The following is a 12,081-nucleotide window of genomic DNA, read 5'->3' as shown; positions in this document are numbered from 1 at the left end:
TGCCGCAATTGTTGAAATTCATCTCTGTACCACTATTTTTATGTTGGTTTTTTTTGTTTGTTTTTGTTTTTATACCTACACCCTTTCATTTGTTCACCTTCACACACATGCACACCCCCCATATGAATTTGAATACACACACTGCAGTGATTGTATGAAATTAGCTAGGGAAAAAAAAAAATTTCTGCCTTAATATTCACAAGAGTGCCTCTTATATATTGGCCAGATTTGCATTGCTGTTTTATCTTGCAACTTTATAGTCGCTCTTCCTGGTCATAAACTTGATTGGCTGTGTGCCAAAAATAGGAACCTATCAGGAACTGTTAAAAGCTTTATAATTGTAATAAGGGGTGTAAGTAATTTAATAATATCTAATGCCATTGAAAATGTTCAGTGAGCACATAATAGGCTTACGTTGTGGTTGTGTGGTGTGATCTTCACTGCCGTCTAGATCTAGTGGGACGTTACTACATCACAGCAATAAGAGGCTATGGGGGACTTTTTACATTCATCAGTCATGCAGAGAAACATAACCAGTACCCTTTATTTCTGAATCAAATAGGGAATTAGCTTTGTATGTCCGATGAAATTTCATGTCATGTATTTTTCTTGTGGAGTGTAAAACTGTAAAGGTATCAGTCCAAAATATAAGGGAATGTCTAAATGCACTAAAGATCTTGTAGAGGTTTATGTATTTTGTATATTTTTTCCCTTGTATTTTATTAGTTGCTGGGTATTGTCCTGAACGCAGCCCATATCCAATGGCATGAATTTGCTCACATTTTTGCCCAGGTTTGTCACATCAAAGGGTAAAGCATTGCCTACAAGCCACGTCACACAAACCTCTAACAATTGATTTGTTCTCTTGTACTATACTGTCCCAATGGTGACCCCTAGCGTTGCATTGTATTATATGCAGGCACTGTACTCGGCTAACGCAACCAGACAGATGTTAATGTTAATATGAGAAGAGTGAGGGAAGGGATGAGGATCTAATTAATTTCGTATTTTTGTGATTATTGTTGGCACTTTTTTCTAGATTAGTTCTCTGTTTTGTGCAGCAAGAACTACACAAATACATGTCATAAATGCTTCGTTAACCCTATTTTGTAATAGTGAAATATAGAACATTCATAGACCTTCCTTTTGTTTCCTGTTTGTCTTATTAAATATTCTGTTTGTTTTCTCCTTTTTCCATTTTTGGAGAATAGTGAAAAAGCATTAAACAAGATTTATCTTTAAGATTACTCTCCCAATGATGTTGGCAGAAACGTACCCAGAAATTTGTCCTTAGTGGGCTTGCGCCATAATTTCAATGAATGCACCATTAATTTATTAAGGAGTTAGTTAAAGAGAGTTCATCTGTGTAAAATCCCGTTGATGTATTTAGAAATACAAACAACGCACAGTATGTAGTTGAAAATTATTTCGGCCTCTGATTCCTTTTAGGCGTAAGAACACACTCCTGGATGGACTGATTAATTTAGCCTTTTCCCTCTTACTGTACATATGTGTACTATATATATATATATGTGTACTATATATATATATATATATATATATATATATATATATATATATATATATATATATATGTATTTACTTTTTCATGCATGTTGAAGTGGAATAATATGAACACTTGCCGTGCTGCAGTTTTGATTAAAGAAAAAGAAACACCGTTCAAATGTCTTCGATTATATGCTTGTTCCATCTGGACGTTGTCTTTTGAAAATGTAATTTTTTTCCAAGTAGAGGTATTGATTTCATTGAGGTCAGCTACAAAGCTGAATTCACTGTAGCTACACGCGCCCATTACTCTGCTGTATGGCTTGGATTTTAAGCAGAGTAATCAAAAGCTGTACAGAAAAGACAGCTGGCTGGACATAACATTTACGCCTCGTAGGCAAAGGCACGTGCACACTTCCTCGGTCACCTACCCTGTGTTGTTTACAGACTATCGCGAGAGGGCGCGCGAGTTCGTTCGAGGAGAGCCTAGTGGTCGCGCAAATGCTGCGGCCGCCGCGAGCTTATTGTACGGAGTAAGCGCGGTCACGTGACCATTCTCTGGCGTTGGAGAGTTCCCACAGTATGGCGGAGGGAGCCGTTGGTCGGAGGGGCGCTTCTTCACGTTTGAACCTATGTTTCACGTCTTGATCTGCGTGGGGTGGATTTCAACTAACGTCAACATTTTTTAATCAAACTTGAACGAGCTTGCTCGTTACTGACGCGACGATGGCGGACCGTGGCGTGGATTTGGCGGCTTTACCAAAGGAGGTCAAGGACCAGCTAGCGGAGCTGGAGTTGGAGCTCTCAGAAGGTAAAGCTGAGGGAAAGTCGGAGCTCTCAGAAGGTAAAGCTGAGGGAGATGTGACTGACCTCTCCGAAGCGAGTAGCTGTTTTCACACTAACTCACGGATCAAACCAGCGGCGTGTCAGTGTCGTCCCCTTAGGTGCCGCCACAGGAAGCGTCCGCATGCTGAGGTAAAATAGCCCGCTAGCGCTGAGTTAGGCGGTTAAAGCCTTTCTCTGAACCCGTGGAAATGAGCTCGCTGGCTAATAAGAGCTAGCTTGGTCCTAGCCAGGTAACCTTCTAGCCTGTGATACGTTCGCTTCGTTAAGATGGACAGGAACGTTGTTGAGTGAGTGTCCTCACTAGTGGGCAAAATAGCCTAGTGTTAGCTAACTGACCACGTCCTTCACACACTAGGCACAAAGAAAGTGAGTAATCTTTATCCTTCCTTCTTTATGCCTTCTGTAACGTTAGCGGATCTGTGCTGCGGAAATTCATGTAGGGTTAGTCTTTTGTTTCGGATACAAAACAGTCAAGGGCACAGTAGCATTGAGTCTTCGGTGCAGTGAACGCTAGGTTAGATGGCTATCTGTGTGTCCTCAGTAGATATTCTCCTAATGTCCCGTCTCTTTAATTTAGTAAACTAACGCTAGCTTGTTTAGCAAATGTCGTCTTAGTCTTCGTGAACGGAAGGTAGCTAACCATTTGCCGTATGAAACTGGGAACGCTATGGAACAATCAGTAGTGCTGGACGTAATGTCAATTTTTCGAAAATAAGCTATGAATTAGATAATTGTATTTAAAAAAAATTAGCCTTACTTCAGTGTATTTTCTCTGTATGCCCCTGGAAACCAGTCATCAGTTACTCTGATACCTCAGCAAGTTAATTATCCATTAAAGCACACGCTTGCTGTTGCAGGTTCGTCTTAACAGCATTAATTCAGTTTGAAGCACAATAGCTATTGTTGTGGGGTGTGTATTAATGTACTTATGGAGGGCTGTACTTCCTAGCTTGGCCCTTATTACACACAATATAATTAACCTGCTCATGCTTCACTGTTTGTGTGAGGACTCACACTGAGTAATACTGTTACACAACTGGGACCACTCATTGTGTGGGTTACAGATTGAAGTAATGTTCTGTCGTGCCTGTCGATAAGAAACGGTCTTTGCAACTTTAATCAGAGGAGAAACGATGATAAAAACAGTAAACACTACTTGAACGAGGACGTATTGCACCAGACTGGCAATTGTTGACCTCTGGCTCTTTATTATTCAGCTAGATCACACAACTTCAAGGGTCAGTGAATGTGGAAAACAAAACAAAAAGGTTGGCACAAGGCTTTATAAACCACATGCTGGTGCTCTGAACTGGATGCCTTAAAGTGTGAAGACCAACATGAAAGCTTCTGTTTTGGAGTGTGTGAGTGGTTTTAGGACCTGGGGGCAGGTCGGTGAGCCTGAGTGTTTGTGGTGGTTTGGGAGGCAGTAGTAGGCTCCTTTGAACCCCCTTTCTTTGGGGTAGTAGCTGGCCCTGGGGCGGAGACCCAGTGAACTGGCCCCTCTGCCCCTCAGTACCCCACCCAACATGCCCAGCAGAGACGAGTGTTGTACTTTTATGCTGACACCTCCTCTCACCACTGATATCACCATGCTAGCCTGTTGAGTTTTAGCCGGTCATGTGTATATGCTCAGAATTAGATCAAGTTAAACACATCTGCTCCGTAGAAACTGCCATTATTTGACTGTTTGGACCTGTTCAGAATGTGATAATATTTTTATATTGCAGCGTCCGTCCTTTCTGTCCGTCAACGTGGCCAGATGAAAAGTGTCCCATTGGCTACAAAACAAAAGCCAGCAGTATTAACAGGTGAACGTAGCAGAGCAGCGTTGCCGTGGTCACGGTATGATGTTGCCAAGCCTGCTGATCACCTCGGCCTTCTTGGCCTCTCGATGATTTTCCACTTGTAGCCGTGGCAGGCGTGCATCGGACACAGAGAGTGGAAGTACCCCGCGCCTGGTTGCTGGGCTTGGACTGCTCCACAGAGGAGGGAGGCTGGCCAAATCTGCGCTTAGAGAGCGCGCTGGCTCTGCAGGCCCCCAGTGGCCCTGGAGACACAATGGGCACCATTGAGCCAACTGGGAGCACCGTGGCTAGGAGCCGGACTGGCATTTAGGCCTTTGAGCTTAAAGCTTTGTGTAGTGAAATGAGCAGCTCAGAGTATGCGCATTTCAGCCACACCATGAGTGTGTGTGTGTGTGTGTGTTTGTGTGTGTATTGGAGGGAGAAAGAGAGTTATGCTCTTGATGTACATTACATATGTGACGCGCTGCAAGGAAGTTACCTAGAGAAGTTGCACTCCTGCGAGACTTGTCAGCCACATCATCTATTGTCTATGATGAGGCTGTGCTTTAACTGTGCTTTAACTATGCTGTTGTTTACATTTCTCTTGGGATGCTGCCATATTCTTCAGTAAAGGGGCTTTTTCAGATTTGGCTATTTACACATCAGTATCACATCGGCTTTTTTCTGGATAGTGCCCATAGAGAGAACACATTGAACTCATGATGAGATTTTAGCTTTTCTCCCCCCACATATTTTTAGCAAATTAATCCCCGTTTTCCGTCTTAAATGATTGGTCTGATCCTGACCTTGCTCTCTGACATTTTCCCAGAGAGCAGTTAACCATAAGCACCTCTCAGCAGTTCATAGAAGAAGGAGAATGTATTGGGCTATCTGGATGCTCAGATTACGTTAGTGACTGCATGTAGCTTTGCGTGCAGACGTGTAAATGTAGGCGGTGTCTCCTCTGTGTTTCTGGAGTGCTTGTGGCGTATGGAGTCCAGAAGGATAAGTGGCTTGTTGAGTGCGTGTTGTGATGAAGGTCTAATATGTATTGATTGTGGTTCTGGAAGCGGTGTTCCTTAACACAGCTACTGCTGCTAGAGAGGCACATTCTCTAAGGCCCAAAGTATTTAGATGTTGGTCTCTGTGTTTCTGTCTGTCTGAATCTCTGTGTAGCTCAGTCATATAGGCCATTCTGACTGTGAAGCACCACAGAATAGCTACACAGCAAGCTACTAAAATCTATAGTATTTAGGCTACAGCAACTGCAGGCTACACATTTTTTAAAAAAGATTTGGAGGAAGTGGATGTCTGATTTCTTGCCTCTAACCAACAGGCTGGTTACATCTCGGGTAAAACTAGGGAATCCTTTGTTTCCCCTTTGTTTTCCTCCACTGCCACATCCTGCAAGTGTTAAATATTGTCAGCAGCTGTGTGCCTAGACCAATTTGCATGCAGAGGTATTCTGGTCACATGACCAGCCTGTCTCCATCTTTTAAATAAAGACTGTTTTGTTTCTTTGGACATTTTTATCTAGCAGAGGTTTTCTTTCAGCCTATAGGCATCGCCCAAATAAACAGTAAACTTTCCTATATTGGTGTGTCTGTTGTGCATACATAAGTGTCAGTGGCGTTCCTAAAACAGAAATAAACTGTACTGAAAATAGACTTTTTTTTTTCTGGCCGCTAACATTAAATCTGTTCCATACTTTCAGATCCTTGGGGGCATTTCCCCATATCCTAAAACAGACATGGCATAATAGACATGGACATTCAGACAGATGGGCAGATGATCAGATGTCCAAAGCTTCTCACAGATTCTCTTTCCTTCCCACAAAAAGGCGGTGAGGTTTCACTCCTGCTCCTGGGTCCAGTGGGAAGTCTCCCTCCAGCATAGCTTACGTAAGGCCAGCGTATCTAGGCTGCCTTTCAGCCCTGAATATTTAATGCTCCCTCTTCTCTCTGTCTCTCTCTCTGTCTCTCTCTCCCGCAAGGTCCCGCCGGGTGGCGAGGCTGAATTATTTACATGGTTTCTTTTAATCGCAGTAGGGATGGGCCACTCACCCCCCCCTTTGAGCTCGGGTGAGGAGTCCTGCTCCTTGTGCAGTAGGTGAAGTCGGCATAGCTGCAGTTTAAGAGGCTACTTCAACCACACTCACCCACATGACCAGCATGGTGACGGGAACGGGAACTAGCCCTGCCATTTTTGGGGAAGCAGCAGCATATTTTAAAACCACAGTCATCCATTTCCTTGTAGCAAGTTGTACCTTGGAGCTATGACGTATCGTTTGCCACTGGTATATCACATGGTGTGTGTGACCAGTTAGCTTTAGTCCAGTGCATGGGGCATTGCAGAGGCTCTCCTGGTTGGAATTGTGGTTGGAATCAATTTTGGAATGCTGGTTGGACTCAAGGCTGTGGTTGTGCTACGTGCCCTTAGCTTAGGTGTGTAAACTGACCAGGTGTGTAAATTGGTGGAAAACACAACCCACATCACTGCTTCTCATACCAGCATGAAGATGATCTGGAAACTGAACCCAGTCACACCAGCACATGTGTTTGAGGGACACAGGTTTCCTCCACCACAGGCTCTAAACTAGGGGTGAATACAGATGACCCGTCTTGGTCAGAACTTGACAGAGTTTTGTGTGTTTTTTCTCCCTCTAAACAAGAGTGCGCTTTGGCCAGTTGTCTTTGTCTACGGCTTTTTCACAATGTCTGCCTTTGTTTCTGTTTCTGTGGTACTGACAGCCACAGTTTGCCCTCCAGGGAGAAGTTACGCACACGCGTGTGCACACAAACACACACGTATGCAAACTGAAAGAACCAGGTTTGTCTGGTTTTGTTAGCTTACTTTGTGTGCTCCTCCTTTGGGACCTGTCTGAAAGCTCCTGTGTCACTGAGCTCAGCCTTAATGAACAATGTTGTTTGAAAACTGGCCTTTTTTCCCCACCAAACAATGTACTCGCCACTGGACCATGTGTAAGATATATACTTGGCTGCCCTCGATCAATTTTTGTGCTTCCTCAGTGTGTGAAGCTGGTTTGAACTGAAACATCAAACACAAGCTGGGACCCATCCCCCAGCGTGCGCGCGCACACACACACACACACACACACACACACACACACACACACACACCTTATCTCTCGCACCCCCATCATAGATACTGCACAGTCTCACTGACTCACCCCACTCACCACAAATACTATACAAGCTCACTGACTCCCACAGTCAGTCATCATAAGAAACCCTCAATGACCTAATGTTAGTCTTTTATAGTATTGTCTTTATTTCTGATGTGTGCTATCTGAAGCTCTAAGTATTGTTAGGTTTCAGGCATACTGTAATTTTTTTTTTTAACTGATAGCATTTCTGTTCCTCTTGGACTCCTTTTTTTCATAGAATTTGGCAGAGGTACAAATTAAGTGTAAAACTGGCAACCATTAAGCAGTGAGTTTTTATGTAACTTTATCTCTCTGTGCTTAGACTCCACTTGTTACCCCACACAGAGATGTCATGCTCACTGTGACCACAGTGGTTAGTAGGCACCAGTGCTGAGGACTCCTGGACTTATGAAGTGTGTTCTCACTTGTGGGCTTCAGCGCTACAGTACAAATGACCACCTTCTTACCTGTGAGTCATAGCGCTGTGCGAGCCGAGTTACTCCCCTGGCCTGCTAGCTAACACGCTGACTCAAATTAAGGTGGCCTTAGTGAAGTTCTGAGGGAAGTTACAGGTAGGAAAACAGAACTGTTTGTTTGCTTATTTCCCAGATCCATTGATCCATTGTTCTTCGAAAAAAAAGAATTGATTTTATTTGGGATGGTGTGAATGCACTCGCAGCGTGGCTTTCTATTGGAGGACTGTAGCGTTTCAGATGAAGGGGTCATGTATAATTCTACTGCACGGAGCAGCAACGAGGACCAAGGCAGACTGCAAGCCCGGATGTTTGCTTCGTATGTGTAGGGAATTGAAACTTGATGAGTGATGTCATTTGGCTCAAAGTGTACATTTACATTTATGGCATTTAGCTGACACTTATCCAAAGTGACTTCAGTATTACTCAGTAATAATAGTAAGAATTGAGGGTTAAGGGTCTTGCTCAAGAGCCCAAAAGTGGCAACTTGGCAGTGGTGGGGCTTAAACTGGCAACCTTCTGATTACAAGTCAAGTACCTTAACCACTGTGCTACCACTTCCCAGGCGTAACACATGCTTGGGAAGCTCCTTTCAGTTTTGTAACAATAAAATCTACCCTGAATACTTAAAAAACAAGTATGTGAGTTTAAGTGGTCTTCTGTGGGCTTCTTATTAGCTTGGAACAAAAAGCCCATTCAGCAGACACTTGTTCCTTCTCCCTCAAGGATTTATCTCTTCTTTCCCCCACCCGACCCCCCCCCACATCCAGCCTCCACCCCTCACACTTCACGCTCGCCCTCAGCTGCATTGTGGCCCACGCTGGGTTAGCTCATTAGATCATTAGCAGGCCGATTGTGAGAGAGGGCGTGGACAGCGTTAAGCGGTCCACCAGCAACTGTTCACATGCCAGTTTCAAGGCCAACGCTGATATGGTGAATATGAGAGAATGCTGGAATGTTTGACAGAGTATTTGACATTTGACTTTACAAAAGGACCAAAACATGCTGATGGAAACTTTAAAAAAAAAACAAACAAAAAAAAACCAGATGAGGACACAAGCTTTTAGGATGTGATTTCAGATGACATTCTTTAAAGCTTTGCACCGTTTTGCCATGTGGCCTCCTGAGCATTCTAATGAGAGACGGCTGGGGCCCGTGAAGTGCAGTGCAAACCTCCGTCGGGAAAATGTGCCCGGGCCCTTACAGAGGAAGAAGGCAAGGAGGATCAGAGAGCGTGTTTAGGCTCCTCGCTCTTTGTCACTTCCTGTACAGTCAGCTCTTCATGCGTTGGCGGGCGCATGCGGGCCCGTTTAAGTGTTGTTTTTTTTGTCCTAACCGCACGCACGTGAGTCGTGTGTGTACGTGTGTGCGTACAACGTCACGGAGAGGGGCAAGAGATGACAGAAACGTTATGCTTCCCGTCCTCTTTCGCAACAGACTCCGGATCGGAGAGCCGTGGGTGCCTGCTCCTCCTCTGGACTGCCTCTGACACACCCACTCATGTCTGCTCATGCTTCTTGTTTTCAGCATATGGAGATGGGATGTGCCATTCTTTGGCAGGCACTTTATAACCTTGCGTCACCTTTTTTTTTTGATGGTGTAGTGTTTTAATCGTCCTCCGTGCTTGCCGTGGCGGTCTGCTTGCCTCTCTGGACTGAGTAAGCCAGCTCAGAGCACTGGGCTTTTCCCTCGTTCACTACATTTAACCTGCTATTTTTATAGCCTGATAATGATGTCACCACCATTTGCAAGCAAACAGTCCATTGACTTTGCGAGCGCCTTGGAGTAAAGTTAAAAGGATTTGTTGGGATGAGCTGGGGCGTAGCATAGGCCCTGAACGACGGTTCTTGGAGAGGAGTTCGGGTTTCTGCCACGTGACTCTTGTTCCTGTTTGCGCAAGTGGTCGGGATCTAGGTGACCTGCCAAGGAGTGGGAATGACAGATGAGCATGGGATCACGGGAGAACGTGCCATGGAATGACGCAGTGGACCGTCACCAGGTTGAACGTTGAACCCCCACCCCCCCACCCAAAACATGAGCTCCAGCCCTAAGTCAATATCGCACATCGCAGATCTCGTTAACGGCCGTTGTTTGCAGAAGTAATTCCGAGGCCATGTGTTAATTAGGGTTGCACAGGCTGGTCAAATAACAAGCTACTGTCACATCAGCAGGCCCTTGCCTACAACCAGAAACACCTGTCTGTTGTCTGCGCTGAGCTTGTGCTGAGTCGGAACCTGGTGCCATTCCAGCCCTGTTGGACTTCCCTGTGTGGTTGCAGCTTTCTCTAACCATTCAGGTCGGCATGCGTGGATGACGGTAGTGCTCCTTAAGTACACGGGCACAGGAACCCCGCATGTGACTGACTTAAGGCCACTGTGCTGACTGGGCTGCCTGTCTCTGTTGTCTGTGAGGTTGAAACATGTGACTCCTTTCACCCCCCCCCCCTCCCCCAAAGGTTTTTTTCTCTCTCTCTTTCTCTCTCTCTCTCTCTGTCTGTCTCTCCACACAGAGGTGCAGATACACATTTTTCAAAAACACAGTGTGGCTGGTAAATTGGTTTGTTCCTCTACCACAGTGAGAGAACTTTGATTGCTCATTACTTTGTACGTACAAAAGAAACTGTTCCTCTTCCTCTCTTATTTGGTGTCCTCATCAACAACAGTGAGCTTCCTCACAGCAGCTGGGGATCCTCTGGTGTGCTGGCCAACCAGTAGTTATGTTTGTAGTGTGTGTGGTCGAGCGTGTGTGACCGTGTGTGGGTATAAATGCATGTTTGTGCATTTGTGTGCGGGTGTATGTGGTCTCCGCTCGTTTGTGTTTGAGTCTCCTGTCCCACCCAGGAGTTCAGACCCCACTGGCTCCACCATGGCAGCCGCTGCCCACTAGACCCTCTGACAGGCGCTGCACGTGGTCACAGAAGTCAGAGGGGCCTCTTGCAACCTTCATGTCCTGCGGTTACTCGTGTCATGTCTCTGAGGAGTACACCGCATGATCCTAAAATAACATCACCTGCTAAATGCTACAGCCACACCTTTTTGAGCAGTTGTGCTTCAGATGGATTAGGACTGTTTCAGAATAGCCAAACTGCACTGTACTAGAAAGAAATAACACCCTGTTCTAAGTTGAAAAGTAAAGTCAGTGGTAATGTTAATTTTGCCATTTTCCTAAGTTGTCTGTTCATAGTGGCTATACGAAGCTGTTAGAAACCCCTGGGCCTACATGTTTACCAACACAGGATGCTTGTTACCTGGATCACATTCACCAAATGTGTTCAATTGTATTATGAGGTGAGTCTAAAAATGGATTTAATTGGTGACTTCATTTCCAAACAAGGAAATAAGTATTCTTATTCTTATTCTTAGTCTACCATTTATTTGTCAGTTTCCCCTGGAACTAAAATATGTTGCTTGCCTAAGATCTATTTTTTTCCTCCACAATTTCCTGTGAATTAGCCGTATTACCTAATCACGGTCCTTGCCATCTAACATGCATGTGATGTAATGCAGTACAGCAGTGGCCAGGCAGACATGGTGCACACATTCATATCAATGAGTGAGTATGTATGCATGTATATATCCCAGGTATAGGTTTCTTTATAATTCAGCGCTGTCTGTTGGTTGGTCTCCTTGGCCTGGACCTCCCCACTGAGAGCCAGGATATGTCATAAATAACAGGCTTACATGCCCTGCCTATTGCTGAAATGCAATGCAAAAATGACCAAATGACTGGCACCAGTATTGCAAATACACAGAGCAGTATGAGGAAAGCAGATCAGTGCAACCAGTCCTGCTCCTTGCAGGCTTTGCAGATTCTGGGCATCAAAGACTTAACATGTTGACCAGCTCTCGCCCAAGGCAACATCACGCTGGCGTCCCGGCGTTGGCAGATATGCTGAACATTCTGTCAGGAGAGACTCGGGCATGCCTGGTGGCTCAGTTCCTGCTCTGCCGCATTCACGTTTAGTTTAAAAGTCATTATAAAAAATTCCTGTACAGGCTGTAACAGAAAAAAAGGCTTCGGAATAAGTCATTGACACCATATGGGCATGTTACTTTTTTGTTTTTATTTATTTATTTTTTTCCTCTTCCAAGCAGTGAATGTGCTGTGGCCATGTTTGTGTCCAGGCATTGGCATGTACGCTGTCTGTGTGGAGAACACAGGATTTAGGGTGTTACACAGTAGAGGGAAGGTGGATATGCTGAGACTCAGCAGAACCTTCCCCGGAGCGGCCATGCACGCTCCCGCACCACTAGGGACGGCGCTCTGCTATAAATAAAGGAAGCTGCTTGTTCGTGCTTGTGAGTCA

General features: G+C 45.0%; 1 protein-coding gene across 3 annotated transcripts in view; it reads left to right on the top strand.

Moving 5' to 3' along the window:
• Positions 1 to 2,078: 2,078 nt before the first annotated feature.
• The window catches only part of dip2ba (disco-interacting protein 2 homolog Ba), a 36,631-nt gene continuing 26,628 nt past the window's right edge, over positions 2,079 to 12,081 (top strand). For 2 of the 3 annotated variants that reach the window (XM_035522390.1, XM_035522389.1), the window contains exon 1: positions 2,079 to 2,317. In XM_035522390.1, coding sequence (XP_035378283.1) covers positions 2,233 to 2,317 — 85 coding nt within the window. In that variant the 5' untranslated portion in view covers positions 2,079 to 2,232. Of the gene's footprint in view, positions 2,318 to 9,598; positions 9,775 to 12,081 lie in introns of those variants that run through there. The other variant, XM_035522391.1, reaches the window with a different exon arrangement.

This window comes from Electrophorus electricus, chromosome 24, assembly GCF_013358815.1.
Source record: "Electrophorus electricus isolate fEleEle1 chromosome 24, fEleEle1.pri, whole genome shotgun sequence".
NCBI classification, from domain to species: Eukaryota; Metazoa; Chordata; class Actinopteri; order Gymnotiformes; family Gymnotidae; genus Electrophorus; species Electrophorus electricus.
Note: the sequence above shows the minus strand (reverse complement) of the source record. Positions and strands in the feature narration are given on the sequence as shown.